The following is a 16,445-nucleotide window of genomic DNA, read 5'->3' as shown; positions in this document are numbered from 1 at the left end:
TAAAACACCAAACACAATAACAATACTAAAGACTAAATACTAAAACTAAAATACTAAATATACAGAGGAAACTAAATATACAAGGGGAAAACAAAGTAAAGTGCTGAGTAAAGTGTTGAGTTTGCCAGCATCTCCAGGATCTGCTGCAGTGTGTTGTGCAGCCTGACAGCAGCAGGAAGGAAGGACTTGAGGCTCCTCCCCTCAGACACGGGGAGGAGCCAGCCGGTGGCTGAAGGAGCTGCAGAGCTGCAGAGTGTCCTGCATGGGGGGGAGGTTCATCAGAGACGAGAGCTTTGCCATCATCCTCCGTCCCCCACAGCATCCACAGGACACCCAGCACGCTGCTGGCCTTCTTCAGCCTCTTCCTGTCAGCCGCTGCCATGCTGCTGCTCCAGAAGACCACTCCATCAAAGATGGCAGATGCCACCACAGAGTTAAAGAAGGTCTTCAGGACCTCAGCCTCCTCACAGGAAGAGTCTGCTCTGTCCCTTCTTATAGAGTGCGTGGTCAGCCCAGTCCAGTTTGTTGTTCAGGTGAACACCCAGGTACTTATAAGATTGTACAATCTCAATGTCCAGTCCCTGGATGCTCACTGGTACCGGAGGAGAGCGTTGACCACGGATGAAGTCCACCACCAGCTCCTTGGTCTTACTGGAGTTGATGTGGAGGCGGTTCCGCTGGCACCATTCCAAAAAGTCCTGGTTCAGTTCTCTGTATTCACTGTCATCGTCGGCAGAGACGAGGCCGACGACTGCAGAGTCATCAGAGAACTTTTGCAGGTAGACGTGGTCAGAGTTGTGATTGAAGTCCGAGGTGTAGATGGTGAAGAGGAGTGGAGCCAGAACGGTTCCCTGTGGAGCCCCCGTGCTGCAGGAGACCCGGTCTGACTCACATCCCCCTATCCTCACATACTGTGGACGGTTGGTGAGGTAGTCCAGGATCAAAGCGGTGAGGTGGTGGTCCACCCCGGACTGCTCCAGCTGGTCCCTCAGAAGCAAAGGCTGGATGGTGTTGAAGGCACTGGAGAAGAACATGACTCTCACAGTGTTTCCAGCCTCTTCCAGGTGAGAGCGGCATCGCTGCAGCAGGAAGATGACGGCGTCGTCCACCCCGATGCCAGGTTGGTAGGCGAACTGAAGTGGGTCCAGCGATGAGCTCACCAGGGGGCGAAGCTGGACAAGGACCAACCTCTCCAGGGTCTTCATCAGGTGTGATGTTAATGCCACCGGCCTGAAGCTGTTGAGGTCCTTGGGCCGCGGGGTCTTCGGTACTGGTACCACACAGGAGGTCTTCCACAGCTGTGGTACTTTCCCCAGCCTCAAGCTCCAGTTGAAGACGTGCTCCACTATCCCGCACAGCTGGTCTGCACAGGATTTGAGGAGCCTTGAGCTGATGCCGTCTGGACCCGTGGCCTTCCTCACTTTGATCCTCCTCAGTTCCCTCCTCACCTGGATAAGGGACCCTCTGGGGGGTGGGGTGCTGTGAGGTGTTGGAGTGGGGGTGGGTTGCTGGTCGTAGAGTGAGTATGAGAGAGGTGGAGGGGGGGAGGTGATCCACAAGGGGTGCAGATGATGGGAGGGGGGGTCAGAGTGGACCGAGTGTGAGGGAGGGGGGTGGATGGCTGGTCAAATCTGTTGAAGAATAAGTTCATTCAGCCACTGTTGGTCCCCCACAGGCAGTTGGTTGAGCCCCTTGAACCCAGACATCGCCTTGAGGCCCTTCCAGACCCCATATATATATTTATATGTGTGAATATAAATGTGTATTTCTATATATTGTAGCGACCCTGGGTCAGGAACGCTACGAGGCGTAGATGGCTTATAGGGTGTTTATTCAAGGAACATAGAACAAGCTACTGTTGGCCGTAGCCTACGCCAAAACGACCGCAAACCGCCGTGAAAACCTCCAAAACCAGCTTCACGTCTGCTCCGGGTCATAGCTCTGCTCCGAACGAGTCGTAACACAACAACACACACACAACATCACTCGCTGTCCAATCACAGACACGCCTCACAGCTACCAGCTCGTGAGACGTTCACTTACATCCGGAACATAACATTTATAACATAACATTCCCTCAGTCCGTTACACTACCCTCCCCCCACAAAGTCCCTCGCCCCCGAGGGGGCAAACAAAGTCTCTCAGGTGGTCAGGGGGCCTGCGGTTCCTCTGCGGCTGCCGTCGGCGCTGGGGAGAAGGAAAAGGGGTTAAGGGACGCTGGGACCAAGGGCAGGGATGGGAAGGGAGGCGGGGCCAGGGACACTAAGAGTCTGTGAAGGCGGCGAAGGCTGGGCCCATTGGGAAGGGTTTGGGGGTAGTCTGGGCTGAGTCCAGGGTTCCCGTGCCCCAGGCTCTTGTCCTGATGGGGTGGATGTTCCCGGTAGGGGCCAGCCTGTCTCGATGCAGAGCGACTTTCCTTCCTCGTGGTGGCAGTTGGACCCTGTACACCACCTCTCCAAGTCTCTCCAGGACTCGGCAGGGCCCCACCCACTCACTGTCGAGCTTTGGGCACCTGCCCTTCTTCCTCTGAGGGCTATACACCCAGACCAGCTCTCCGACTTCAAAATGTCGCCCTCTGACGTGCACATCGTAGTTCCTCTTTGCCTTACGCCCGCACTGCGCATCTGGTTCCTGGCAAACTCGTGGGCCGACTCCAAGCGGTCCTGGAGTTTCCGAGCATAGTCGAGCCCGGGGACCCATGAGGGCGTCAGGAGGTTTCCCCATCATCATCTCCCCTGGCGTCCGGATTTCTCTGCCGAGCATGAGAAGGGCAGGAGAGCAGGAAGTGGAGTCCTGCACCGCAGACCTGTAAGCCATCAGCACCAGAGGCACGTGGTCGTCCCAGTCGCGCTGATGTTTAGCTGCCACAATGGCCAGCTGTTGTGCCAGCGTGCGGTTGAATCTCTCGACCAGCCCATCGCTCTGTGGATGGAGGGGTGTAGTGCGGGTCTTGTGGGATCCCAGTTTGTCACACATGGCGGCGAAGACACGGGACTCAAAGTTTCTGCCCTGATCTGTGTGGATGACTTCAGGGGCCCCAAATCTGCTGAACATTCCCCCCACCAGAGCATCCACAATCGTCTCCGCCTCCTGGTTCGGCATGCAGTACGCTTCGGGCCACTTAGTAAAATAGTCCATTGCAGTGAGGATGTAACGGTTGCCCCTCTCTGAGTGAGGAAACGGTCCAAGAACATCAATCCCCACCCTCTCCATGGGACACCCAGCCGGGAACTGCTGGAGCTGGGCATGAGATCTGTCTGCAGGGCCTTTCTTCACTGTGCAGTAGTCCTCCACATCCCGCCTATGTTGGCCCCAGTAGAACCCCTGGCGGAGGCGACGGAGGGTCTTCGTAACGCCGAAGTGACCAGATCCCGGAGCTCCATGCATTGCCCGGAGCACCGTCTCTCTCAGAGCCCTGGGCACCACCACTTGCCACCGTGTCTCTCCAGTCGCCGGCTCCTTCCACCCCCTCTGCAGGACACCATCACGCAGTCGCAGGGCTTGAAAAATTGACCAGAGTCCCTTTGTGGCTCGAGAACACATGGTAACCTCTCCCCAAGGTGGTCGCTGTTGGGATCCCACCCAAGCGAGCACTGGCCTTATGTCGACATCCTCTTCCTGTTTGCACCCCCACTCTGCTGCGTCCACAGCTGTCAGTCCATGGCCTGCTGGCGTGCCCACCGGTCCCACGGCAGCACATTTCACATCAGGTTGCAGCCGCTCTTCTTCCTGCGCCTCTCTTTTCTCACAGTAGTTGCAGCCATCAGCGCTGCAAGGCCGGCGTGAAAGCGCGTCAGCATTTCCGTGGCGTGCCCCCGGTCTGTGGACCACAGTGAAATCCGCCTGTAGCTCCTCAATCCAGCGTGCCAGCTGGCCTTCTGGCTCCTTAAAAGACATGAGCCACTGTAAGGCAGAGTGGTCGGTCCGGACTGTGAAGTGGAGGCCCCAAGGTAATATCTGAAATGTCGGATGGCACAGACCATAGCAAGCAGCTCCCGTCTCGTGACACAGTAGCGGCGTTCAGCCTTGTTGAACTGTCTGCTGTGATACGCCACCACTCTCTCTCCTTCAGGAGTCACTTGGGCCAGCACAGCACCTGCGCCTGCATTACTGGCGTCCGTGTCGAGGATAAAAGGCAGGGTGAGGTCAGGCGGTGAGAGGACTGGGGCCTCCACAAGGGCTCTCTGCAGTGAAGTGAACGCTGCATGGCACTCCTCTGTCCAATCAAACACCACCCCTTTTTGCAGCAGGCGGAACAGTGGTACAGCTATGCAGGAAAAACCCCTCACAAACTTCCTATAGTAGGAGGCCAGGCCCAGGAAGCTTTTCAGGTCCTGCACAGTGTTGGGGGTAGGCCAATCCTTCACCGTCTGCACTTTATCATCCATGGTGCCGACACCGCCGCCCCCAAGCTTGTGCCCCAGAAATGTGACCTCCCGTTGCATGAAGGAGCATTTCTGTGGGTGCAGCTTTAGACCTGCTGCTGCCACTCTCTCCAGCACCCGCCTCAGGGCCTCGAGAGCCGCCTGGAAGGAGTCACCGTGCACCAGTATGTCGTCCAGGTACACCACACTCCTGCCGAGGGATACCAGCAGTACCCTGTCCATTAGCCTCTCGAACGTGGCAGGAGCATTGCAGAGGCCAAACGGAAGGACTTTAAACTGCCACAAGCCCCATTAGTGATGAAGGCAGTTTTGGCCTCGCTTCAGGGCTGAGAGGGACCTGCCAATAGCCGCTCCGCAGGTCCAAAGAGGAGGACCAGGCTGACCCTGCCACCGTGTCGAGGGCCTCGTCGATGCGTGGAAGGGGGTAGGAGTCCTTTTTTGTCACTTTGTTGAGGGGCCTGAAGTCCACACAGAAACGCCACGCCTCCTTCTGCTTTTTGGGGACCATGACGATCGCCGAGGCCCAGGGGCTGGTGGAAGGCTCGATGATTCCCCCTCGCTGCATCTCTTGCAGGGCTTTGTCTGCCGCAGCCTGCCTGGCCAGTGGGAGGCGTCGAGGTTTCATCCTAATCGGCCGTGCATCTCCTGTTTCGATGTCGTGCTGGATGAGATCTGTGCGGCCCACATCGTCCTCCGACATTGAAAAACAGTCCTTGAACTCAAGAAGCAGCTGCCACAACAGGTCTTTTTCGCTAGGAGTCAGACCACCACAGTTTGCCTGCCAGACCTCCTTCACTGCCAAGACTCTTTCACTGTCGTCAGGTGGAGAGGCGTTTGTCACCTGTGTGTGTGGACTTGTAGCTGGCCGGACCGAGGCTGGGGGTGGTTGCAACTCAGCAGCGGGCAGGGTGGAGGGCAGTGTGGATAGCTCATTTGAAGGGATGCAGCTAGGGGCAGCATCATTTGTTGTCTCAGCCGTCAGTGTGGCAACGGTGTGGGTCGCAACACAGCCAGGCCGGGGTGGCTGGCGCCACATCTGGATGACATGACCATCAGGGAACGTGAGAGTTCCTCTCTTTGTGTCGATGACACAGTCCAATGGCCCGAGAACATCCAGTCCCAGTATACAGTCCTCCAGGTTAGCAACCCACACCGGCAGCGGATAGACATTTTCCCCAGGCCCAGAGTCACTATTGCTTCCCCAACCATAGGAGTTCGCTCCCCGGTGACTGACTGCAGTTTCACGATAGTGGGAAAAATATCAGTTCCATTTGTCACCACATCGGGCCTCACCAGGGTTGCTGACGAACCTGTGTCTACCAGTGCAGAGCAGCATGTCCCTCCAATGGTGAGCATTGCATACCAACAGTCTCCTATCCATGTTCGACCCAGCACCACTAGTCGCTCTAGCTGACCATCAAAATCCTCCGGTGGTCTGGTTGCCCTTATTTGGTCGGACGGTTGCGTAGCTTTGTTAATTAGAGGGGGCTGGGACAGAGTGCCAGGGGTCCGCATCGTCCCGATTATGCGGTCCCCGGCTCGTTTCCCTTGTTCGCGGTGGCACGGGGGCAGTGTCGGATCAGGTGGCCAGGCTGGCCACACCCCCAGCAGACTCTTGGTCGTGGCTTGTCTTGCCTCTCATCTCTCGAAGTGGCAGCCCTCACTAGCTGGGTTAGCTCCCCCACCCAGGCAGGCTGCGCCAACTCCCTTTCCGTCTCACAAGCAGCGCTCCCTTTTGGTGCTTGTTCAACCACTTTCCCCATGGCGCCAGCACACAGCATCTCTCTCCGTTGCTGACTCCAAAGCCTCCTGGAGCGACCCCGGGTGAGGAGTAGTGTCTGGATGCGCAGGTCAGCTGGCAGCAGGGCCTGGAGGAAATGGTCCCTAGCGAGCTCACTCTGGATGGACGGGGCATGTGGGCGTAGGTGTCATGAGGAGCTCCCTCAGCGGCTCCTCTGGCCGTCGCTGTCTGCTGCATCGTTCAGAGCGGAGCAGGCTAGTGGCAGAGCATTGTCCAAATCGTCGCTTTAGAGCCCCAATTAGTGCATCATAATCACTCCGATCATCAGGCCTCAGCAGCAGCAGGCTTGATAAAGCGTCACCCGTGAGGCACATCGCTAACTGGAGAGCTTTTACTTCAGTGGACCATCTACTGGCATGGGCTAATAGTTCAAATTGTGCATGAAAAGCTTCCCAGTTGGATTTACCGTCATATCTGGGGGTCTTTATTGTGGACGGAATAGCTTCTCTCCGTGTCTCCGTGTGCTCCGTCATGTCCCTTCCTGCGGCCGCAGTTATTCCTCTACGGCCGCCATTTCCCTCACCGGCGCGGCCCGAGTGGCCACAGCCTCCGCAGCCATCCTAGCGGTCATTTCTTTGACCCGCTCTCGGTGCTCCGTCGTCTGCCAGGCTCCGGCTGCGCCGTCCCATTCTCGTTCGTCACTTTCTCCTTCCCGTTTAATCTTGAGACGGCTCCCCGACGTCATGTTTCTCACCGTTGACGAGCGTTAGCCACTTAGCTTCTCTGCTGCTACCTCGCGTGGCGATGTTGATGATAGCGAGTTTTACTTCTGACACCAAATGTAGCGACCCTGGGTCAGGAACGCTACGAGACGTAGATGGCTTATAGGGTGTTTATTCAAGGAACATAGAACAAGCTACTGTTGGCCGTAGCCTACGCCAAAACCACAGCAAAACGCCGTGAAAACCTCCAAACCAGCTTCACGTCTGCTCCGGTCATAGCTCTGCTCCGAACGAGTCGTAACACAACAACACACACACAACAACACACACAACAACACCACTCGCTGTCCAATCACAGACACGCCTCACACTTACATCCGGAACATAACATTTATAACATAACATTCCCTCAGTCCGTAATATATAGTTGCAGTGAAGTCACGTGTCTACATGCGTGACGTCACCTCAACAAACCAGGAGCTACAGTAGGTCACAGCGCTCGCGCTTGATCCCTCCCGGCCCGGACGAGCACGTGACCGCTGCTGGCCAATCACAGCTGAGAGTTCCCACGGACCACAACAACACTCAGATGCGCGAGACCGCGGCGGACGCCTAAACATCGGGCTGCTCGACCTCCAGCAGATTCAGTGTTGGACTCGGAACCGACAACGACCGGTACCGGCCCGGTACCGCGAGCAGCGCTGCGCACGGCCACGATGGACGAGCTAACATGCTAGCACCAACATGCTAGCACCATGTTCAAGAATGTGTTCGGCTCCGGGTTCCTGGTCCGGACCGCTCATGTGGTTCTGACATGGGTCACCACGTTGATCCTCTTCCTCCATGACACAGGTGAGTCTGTTACTCCTCTTCCTCCATGACACAGGTGAGTCTGTTACTCCTCTTCCTCCATGACACAGGTGAGTCTGTTACTCCTCTTCCTCCATGACACAGGTGAGTCTGTTACTCCTCTTCCTCCATGACACAGGTGAGTCTGTTACTCCTCTTCCTCCATGACACAGGTGAGTCTGTTACTCCTCTTCCTCCATCACACAGGTGAGTCTGTTACTCCTCTTCCTCCATGACACAGGTGAGTCTGTTACTCCTCTTCCTCCATCACACAGGTGAGTCTGTTACTCCTCTTCCTCCATGACACAGGTGAGTCTGTTACTCCTCTTCCTCCATGACACAGGTGAGTCTGTTACTCCTCTTCCTCCATCACACAGGTGAGTCTGTTACTCCTCTTCCTCCATGACACAGGTGAGTCTGTTACTCCTCTTCCTCCATCACACAGGTGAGTCTGTTACTCCTCTTCCTCCATGACACAGGTGAGTCTGTTACTCCTCTTCCTCCATGACACAGGTGAGTCTGTTACTCCTCTTCCTCCATGACACAGGTCTGAGTGTGTGTGTGTGTCTGTGTGTGTGTCTGTGTGTGTCTTTGTGTTTGTGTGTCTTTGTCTGTGTGTGTGTGTGTGTGTGTGTGCAGTGCTGAGGAAGCAGGAGCAGTCGGGTCAGCTGGTCCAGCCCGTGCTCTTCGTGCTGCTGGTTCTGGTGTCGGTGCTGCTCTACTTCTCCGTGTCTCTGATGGACCCGGGCTTCATCCTGTGTGACACCGGGGACCTGCAGGTGAGTCATGGACCGGGTCATGGACCGGGTCCTGGGTCTGTGGGTCGGTCTACTGTACACCTGCTGGGTGTTGAGCTCAGAACCATCAGAACCATCAGACTCCAGGTGGATTTACACATACAAGGAATCTGACTGAAGGTGAACAACAAACAACAAACATCAGACACAAACATAACTTCCTTTAGAACACGTCTGATGGAACACGTTGAGCAAGAAATCATAGGATCTGTTTCTAGATCTATGGATCATAGGATCTGTTTATAGATCATAGGATCTGTTTATAGATCATAGGATCTGTTTAGATCATAGGATCTGTTTATAGATCATAGGATCTGTTTATGGATCATAGGATCTGTTTAGATCATAGGATCTGTTTATAGATCATAGGATCTGTTTATGGATCATAGGATCTGTTTATGGATGTGACATCACCAGCTCTCAGACCTGTGTGATTAAGGATGTAAAGAACAATAATATAATATAAAGTTTAATAACTCTGAAGGTTCTGGACTGACCCGTCCATCTTGTGCTGGTCCAGTTCACTCTAGGAGTCACAGAGGACCATCAGGACCTGATCCAGGACCTGATCCCACCCAGCACCAAGCCCCTGAGGCAGCGGCGCTGTGGCCACTGCCTGCTGCAGGTACACACACCTCCTTGTGAAGAGCCGGAGCCCTGGCCGGTCCAGCAGGTGTGTGTACCTGTCCTCTCACTGATTGGCCCGTTCCCCGAGCAGCAGCCAATGAGGTCGAAGCACTGCCAGACGTGTCGGCACTGCGTGCGGCGCTACGACCACCACTGCCCCTGGATCGAGAACTGCGTGGGCGAGAGGAACCACCGCTGGTTCCTGTTGTACTTGGCGGTCCAGCTGCTGGTGCTGCTGTGGGGGCTGCACATCGCCTGGTGAGTACCGCCGGGTCGGCGCCGGGTCGGCTTCAGAGCTTCTCTCGTTCCCCCAGGACCGGCTTGGGCTCCGCCCCCGGCTGGGCGCCGTGGCTGCGGGCCATCGGCGTGCTGCTGGCCGTGCTGCTGCTGCTGCTGCTGCTGGCGCTGGTGGTGCTGCTGCTGCTGGGCTCCCACCTGTACCTGGTGTCCCTCAACACCACCACCTGGGAGTTCATGGCCCACCACCGCATCTCCTACCTGAAGCACTGCGGCGCCGACGAGAACCCCTTCGACCGCGGCAGCGTCCACAACCTGTGGGGCTTCTTCTGCGTGTGGGGCACCGTGGTCTGGGAGCAGGTCTACTTCAGGGAGGGCAGCAACCCGGTCTAGGGTCTAGGATCCAGGGTCTAGGGTCCAGGGTCTAGGGTCCAGGACTCCATGACAGACACAGAAGCAGCCTCTCGGGATCAGACTCAGGGAGGGCGGAGCCTCACCTCCTGTTCCTCAGCAGGGGGCCAGCTCAGACCTTCAGGAGCGTCTCCAGTCTGATGAAGCTGGGGGGCTCACCTGACCCTCTTCTGACCCTCACCTGACCCTCTTCTGACCCTCACCTGACCCTCACCTACGCACTCAGTTCACTTTATTTTCTAGAGCCCAGAATCACAAACTCCCCTCAGAGCTTTACCGTCTCTACACAGACGACATCCCTGACCTTTGACCTCACATCGGATCAGGAACAACTCCATCAGCAGGGCCAAAGAGGCCGGACCAATAAGGCAGGAGGCACAGAAAAAGAGGCGGGGCCAAAGAGGCAGGAGGCACAGAAAAAGAGGCAGGGCCATTGGGAAGGAGGCCAGGTCTAGACCAGAGGCTGGAAGCAGAACCCAGGACCAGGACCAGCAGGCCCAATGGACCCTCTGAGAGGTGAAGTCACAAAGACTTGTTCACAAAGAGTTAATAATGTGTGATGGAGAGATGTAGATGTAAGGAGAGAGGAGAGGAGCTCAGTGTATCCTCAGCGTCCTTGAGGAGAGGAGAGAGGAGCTCAGTGTATCCTAAACGTCCATAAGGAGAGAGGAGAGAGAAGCTCAGTGTATCCTAAGCGTCCATAAGGAGAGAGGAGAGAGGAGCTCAGTGTATCCTAAGCGTCCATAAGGAGAGAGGAGAGAGGAGCTCAGTGTATCCTAAGCGTCCATAAGGAGAGAGGAGAGGAGCTCAGTGTATCCTAAGCGTCCATCAGGAGAGAGGAGAGAGGAGCTCAGTGTATCCTAAGCGTCCATAAGGAGAGAGGAGAGGAGCTCAGTGTATCCTAAGCGTCCATAAGGAGAGAGGAGCTCAGTGTATCCTAAGCGTCCATAAGGAGAGAGGAGCTCAGTGTCTCCTAAGCGTCCATAAGGAGAGAGGAGAGGAGCTCAGTGTATCCTAAGCGTCCCTAAGGAGAGAGGAGCTCAGTGTATCCTAAGCGTCCTTAAGGAGAGAGGAGCTCAGTGTATCCTAAGCGTCCATAAGGAGAGAGAGGAGCTCAGTGTATCCTAAGCGTCCATAAGGAGAGAGGAGAGAGGAGCTCAGTGTATCCTAAACGTCCATAAGGAGAGAGGAGAGGGCTCAGTGTATCCTAAGCGTCCATAAGGAGAGGAGAGAGAGGAGCTCAGTGTGCTAAGCGTCCTTAAGGAGAGAGGAGAGAGGAGCTCAGTGTATCCTAAGCGTCCATAAGGAGAGAGGAGAGAGGAGCTCAGTGTATCCTAAGCGTCCTTAAGGAGAGAGGAGAGAGGAGCTCAGTGTATCCTAAGCGTCCATAAGGAGAGAGGAGCTCAGTGTATCCTAAGCGTCCCTAAGGAGAGAGGAGAGAGGAGCTCAGTGTATCCTAAGCGTCCATAAGGAGAGAGGAGAGAGGAGCTCAGTGTATCCTAAGCGTCCATAAGGAGAGAGAGAGAGAGCTCAGTGTATCCTAAGCGTCCATAAGAAGAGAGAGAGAGGAGCTCAGTGTATCCTAAGCGTCCATAAGGAGAGAGGAGAGGGCTCAGTGTATCCTAAGCGTCCATAAGGAGAGAGGAGAGGAGCTCAGTGTATCCTAAGCGTCCATAAGGAGAGAGGAGAGAGGGCTCAGTGTATCCTAAGCGTCCATAAGGAGAGAGGAGAGAGGAGCTCAGTGTATCCTAAGCGTCCATAAGGAGAGAGGAGAGGAGCTCAGTGTATCCTAAGCGTCCATAAGGAGAGAGAGGAGCTCAGTGTATCCTAAGCGTCCATAAGGAGGAGAGGGCTCAGTGTATCCTAAGCGTCCATAAGGAGAGAGAGAGGAGCTCAGTGTATCCTAAGCGTCCATAAGGAGAGAGGAGCTCAGTGTATCCTAAGCGTCCATAAGGAGAGAGGAGCTCAGTGTATCCTAAGCGTCCATAAGGAGAGAGGAGAGAGGAGCTCAGTGTATCCTAAGCATCCATAAGGAGAGAGGAGAGGCTCAGTGTATCCTAAGCGTCCATAAGGAGAGAGGAGAGGAGCTCAGTGTATCCTAAGCGTCCATAAGGAGAGAGGAGAGAGGAGCTCAGTGTATCCTAAGCGTCCATAAGGAGAGAGGAGAGAGGAGCTCAGTGTATCCTAAGCGTCCATAAGGAGAGAGGAGCTCAGTGTATCCTAAGCGTCCTTAAGGAGAGAGGAGAGAGGAGCTCAGTGTATCCTAAGCGTCCATAAGGAGAGAGGAGCTCAGTGTATCCTAAGCGTCCATAAGGAGAGAGAGGAGAGAGGAGCTCAGTGTATCCTAAGCGTCCATAAGGAGAGAGGAGCTCAGTGTATCCTAAGCGTCCATAAGGAGAGAGGAGAGGAGCTCAGTGTATCCTAAGCGTCCATAAGGAGAGAGGAGCTCAGTGTATCCTAAGCGTCCATAAGGAGAGAGGAGAGAGGAGCTCAGTGTATCCTAAGCGTCCATAAGGAGAGGAGAGGAGCTCAGTGTATCCTAAGCGTCCATAAGGAGAGAGCTCAGTGTATCCTAAGCGTCCATAAGGAGAGAGGAGAGAGGAGCTCAGTGTATCCTAAGCGTCCATAAGGAGAGAGGAGCTCAGTGTATCCTAAGCGTCCATAAGGAGAGAGAGAGGAGCTCAGTGTATCCTAAGCGTCCATAAGGAGAGAGGAGCTCAGTGTCTCCTAAGTGTCCATAAGGAGAGAGGAGAGAGGAGCTCAGTGTATCCTAAGCGTCCCTAAGGAGAGAGGAGCTCAGTGTATCCTAAGCGTCCTTAAGGAGAGAGGAGCTCAGTGTATCCTAAGCGTCCATAAGGAGAGGAGAGCTCAGTGTATCCTAAGCGTCCATAAGGAGAGAGGAGAGAGGAGCTCAGTGTATCCTAAGCGTCCATAAGGAGAGAGGAGAGAGGAGCTCAGTGTATCCTAAGCGTCCATAAGGAGAGAGGAGAGGAGCTCAGTGTATGCTAAGCGTCCTTAAGGAGAGAGGAGAGTGGGCTCAGTGTATCCTAAGCGTCCCTAAGGAGAGAGAGAGAGGAGCTCAGTGTCTCCTAAGCGTCCCTAAGGAGAGAGGAGCTCAGTGTATCCTAAGCGTCCATAAGGAGAGAGGAGAGAGGAGCTCAGTGTATCCTAAGCGTCCATAAGGAGAGAGGAGAGGAGCTCAGTGTATCCTAAGCGTCCATAAGGAGAGAGGAGAGGAGCTCAGTGTATCCTAAGCGTCCATAAGGAGAGAGGAGAGGGCTCAATGTATCCTAAGCGTCCATAAGGAGAGAGGAGAGAGGTGCTCAGTGTATCCTAAGCGTCCATAAGGAGAGAGAGGAGCTCAGTGTATCCTAAGCGTCCATAAGGAGAGAGAGGAGCTCAGTGTATCCTAAGCGTCCATAAGGAGAGAGGAGAGGAGCTCAGTGTATCCTAAGCGTCCATAAGGAGAGAGGAGCTCAGTGTATCCTAAGCGTCCATAAGGAGAGAGGAGCTCAGTGTCTCCTAAGCGTCCATAAGGAGAGAGGAGAGAGGAGCTCAGTGTCTCCTAAGCATCCATAAGGAGAGAGGAGAGAGGAGCTCAGTGTATCCTAAGCGTCCATAAGGAGAGAGGAGAGCTCAGTGTATCCTAAGCGTCCATAAGGAGAGAGGAGCTCAGTGTATCCTAAGCGTCCATAAGGAGAGAGGAGAGAGGAGCTCAGTGTATCCTAAGCGTCCATAAGGAGAGGAGAGAGGAGCTCAGTGTATCCTAAGCGTCCATAAGGAGAGGAGAGGAGCTCAGTGTATCCTAAGCGTCCATAAGGAGAGAGGAGAGAGGAGAGGAGCTCAGTGTATCCTAAGCGTCCATAAGGAGAGAGGAGCTCAGTGTATCCTAAGCGTCCATAAGGAGAGAGGAGAGAGGAGCTCAGTGTATCCTAAGCGTCCATAAGGAGAGAGGAGCTCAGTGTATCCTAAGCGTCCATAAGGAGAGAGGAGAGAGGAGCTCAGTGTATCCTAATCGTCCATGAGGAGAGAGGAGCTCAGTGTATCCTAAGCGTCCATAAGGAGAGAGGAGAGAGGAGCTCAGTGTATCCTAAGCGTTCATAAGGAGAGAGGAGAGAGGAGCTCATTGTATCCTAAGCGTCCATAAGGAGAGAGGAGCTCAGTGTATCCTAAGCGTCCTTAAGGAGAGAGGAGAGAGGAGCTCATTGTATCCTAAGCGTCCATAAGGAGAGAGGAGCTCAGTGTATCCTAACTGGTTGAATCATGATGTCATCGTGCTCACTGACAGGTTGAATCATGATGTCATCGTGCTCACTGACGGGTTGAATCATGATGTCATCGTGCTCACTGACTGGTTGAATCATGATGTCATCGTGCTCACTGACATGTTGAATCATGATGTCATCGTGCTCACTGACGGGTTGAATCATGATGTCATCGTGCTCACTGACGGGTTGAATCATGATGTCATCGTGCTCACTGACGGGTTGAATCATGATGTCATCGTGCTCACTGACTGGTTGAATCATGATGTCATCGTGCTCACTGACTGGTTGAATCATGATGTCATCGTGCTCACTGACTGGTTGAATCATGATGTCATCGTGCTCACTGACGGGTTGAATCATGATGTCATCGTGCTCACTGACTGGTTGAATCATGATGTCATCGTGCTCACTGACGGGTTGAATCATGATGTCATCGTGCTCACTGACTGGTTGAATCATGATGTCATCGTGCTCACTGACTGGTTGAATCATGATGTCATCTCACTGACAGGTTGAACTAGTTATCGGAGTTCTAGATCGACTGATGTGCAGGATTGACTTTCAATGGACATTTTGTAACTTTTGAAGTGTCTCTAGATCTTTGTTTGACTCTTAATGTAACAGCAACATGTGTTGTGTTCAATGGACACCAGCAGAGTGGGACACACGAGCACTGAGCTTTGATGAATGAGCTTTTAATCCATGTGTGAATGTTATGCAATGTTTTACCATCAAATACAAGTTGATGATTCCTGGTAATTTAAAGTCAGATTTATTCATTGTTATTTACACTCACATGTTCTACAAGAGCACAGCGTTTAAACTACAGCACTCATGAGCCAATGAACAACAGATGATGTCATGGGGAAATAAATAGAAGAGAAACTTCTTCATTAAGATCAAATATTTACAGTGAGAACAACGTTTGTAAAAGGATGGAGACACATTTCATAAAGTCTGACCGGTGACTCATCTGCAGTTTGAGGAGTGGCAGGAGGAAGAGGAGCAGCAGCCCTTCAGGCCGTGAGGAGTCAACTCAAGGAGGAGAAGTCAAAGTGGGCGAAGATCTCCTGCTGCTCCTCGGTGAGGGAGCAGGGGGTCCGTGGGGGGGTCAGCACCGGCTGCAGGCGCGTGAACTCCTCATCGAAGTTACTGACGTCCTTCTGGGCTCGGATCACCGGCAGGAAGGGCGGCTGCAGCTCTTTGGCCAGCAGGGCGGCCCAGTCTACTCGCTGGAGACGGCAGGAGGAATCACATCACATGTCATCACATGTCATATCACATCACATATCACATGGCATGTCATCACATCACATATCACATGTCATGGCATGTCATCACATGTCATATCATCACATGTCATATCATCACATGTCATGTCATCACATGTCATCTCATGTCATCACATGTCATGTCATCACATCACATGTCATCACATATCACATCACATGTCATCACATCACATGTCATGTCATCACATATCACATCACATGTCATCACATATCACATGTCATATCACATCACATATCACATGGCATGTCATCACATATCACATGTCATGGCATCACATGTCATATCATCACATCACATGTCATATCATCACATGTCATCACATGTCATGTCATCACATGTCATGTCATGTCATCACATCACATATCATCACATGTCATCACATGTCATGTCATCACATATCATCACATCACATGTCATCACATATCATCACATATCACATGTCATGTCATCACATATCATCACATGTCATCACATCACATGTCATGTCATCACATATCATGTCATGTCATCACATGTCATCACATGTCATATCATCACATGTCATCACATGTCATCACATCACATGTCATCACATGTCATATCATCACATGTCATCACATGTCATGTCATCACATATCATGTCATCACATGTCATGTCATCACATGTCATCACATGTCATATCATCACATGTCATCACATGTCATGTCATCACATGTCATCACATGTCATCACATGTCATGTCATCACATGTCATCACATCACATGTCATCACATCACATGTCATCACATGTCATCACATGACATGTGACGACATCCCTGGGGGTCTGGGGGGTAGTGACCTTAAAGAACTTGTGTCTCTTGATCTCCTGGGCGTCCTCCTCTCCTCCTCCCAGCCTCTTCTCGGGGTTCTTCTGCAGCAGCTGAACGGGAAACAGAAGAGTTGAGAGAGGAGGTCCTTCAGAGGGACCCGGTCCTCATGGGGTCTCAGAGGGACCCGGTCCTCATGGGGTCTCACCTTCTGGATCAGGGACACCGCCTCCGGGGACAGGAAGCGGGGGAAGCGCACGTCGTCGTTGACGATGCTGTCGAACACCTCCTCCTCATCGTCGCCCGGGAACGGAGACTGGCGAGGAGA

At 53.5% G+C, this 16,445-nt stretch overlaps 2 protein-coding genes across 3 annotated transcripts in view; one reads left to right on the top strand and one right to left on the bottom strand.

Annotated features, from left to right (window-relative positions):
• Positions 1-7,417: 7,417 nt before the first annotated feature.
• On the top strand, positions 7,418-10,889 carry zdhhc12b (zinc finger DHHC-type palmitoyltransferase 12b). 2 transcript variants are annotated; one of them, XM_056432477.1, is made up of 5 exons: positions 7,418-7,700; positions 8,337-8,476; positions 9,015-9,119; positions 9,213-9,379; positions 9,436-10,889. In XM_056432477.1, the coding sequence occupies exons 1-5, from the start codon at positions 7,604-7,606 to the stop codon at positions 9,749-9,751; spliced, it is 825 nt and encodes a 274-aa protein (XP_056288452.1). In that variant the 5' UTR covers positions 7,418-7,603; the 3' UTR covers positions 9,752-10,889. The 2 variants fall into 2 exon arrangements, with proteins under 2 accessions (XP_056288452.1, XP_056288453.1); XM_056432478.1 differs by having other exon boundaries at positions 7,608-8,244.
• A 3,903-nt stretch (positions 10,890-14,792) lies between these two features.
• Positions 14,793-16,445, bottom strand: part of LOC130205050 (serine/threonine-protein kinase N2-like) — a gene marked incomplete at its 5' end in the record, with an annotated part of 5,697 nt that continues 4,044 nt past the window's right edge. Inside the window, 3 exons of the mRNA XM_056432158.1 lie at positions 14,793-15,269; positions 16,150-16,230; positions 16,326-16,433. Coding sequence (XP_056288133.1) covers positions 15,069-15,269; positions 16,150-16,230; positions 16,326-16,433 — 390 coding nt within the window. The remainder of the gene's footprint in view (positions 15,270-16,149; positions 16,231-16,325; positions 16,434-16,445) is intronic.

Source organism: Pseudoliparis swirei, chromosome 15, assembly GCF_029220125.1.
Source record: "Pseudoliparis swirei isolate HS2019 ecotype Mariana Trench chromosome 15, NWPU_hadal_v1, whole genome shotgun sequence".
NCBI classification, from domain to species: domain Eukaryota; kingdom Metazoa; phylum Chordata; class Actinopteri; order Perciformes; family Liparidae; genus Pseudoliparis; species Pseudoliparis swirei.
This window is presented reverse-complemented; position numbering and strand designations above follow the sequence as displayed.

Coding starts and splice junctions, on each gene's coding strand:
- zdhhc12b (XM_056432477.1), top strand. CDS start 7,604: ATGTTCAAGAATGTGTTCGGCTCCGGGTTCCTGGTCCGGACCGCTCAT. Junction 9,120..9,212: donor GTGGCCACTGCCTGCTGCAG/GTACACACACCT, acceptor TTCCCCGAGCAG/CAGCCAATGAGGTCGAAGCA. Junction 9,380..9,435: donor TGGGGGCTGCACATCGCCTG/GTGAGTACCGCC, acceptor TCGTTCCCCCAG/GACCGGCTTGGGCTCCGCCC.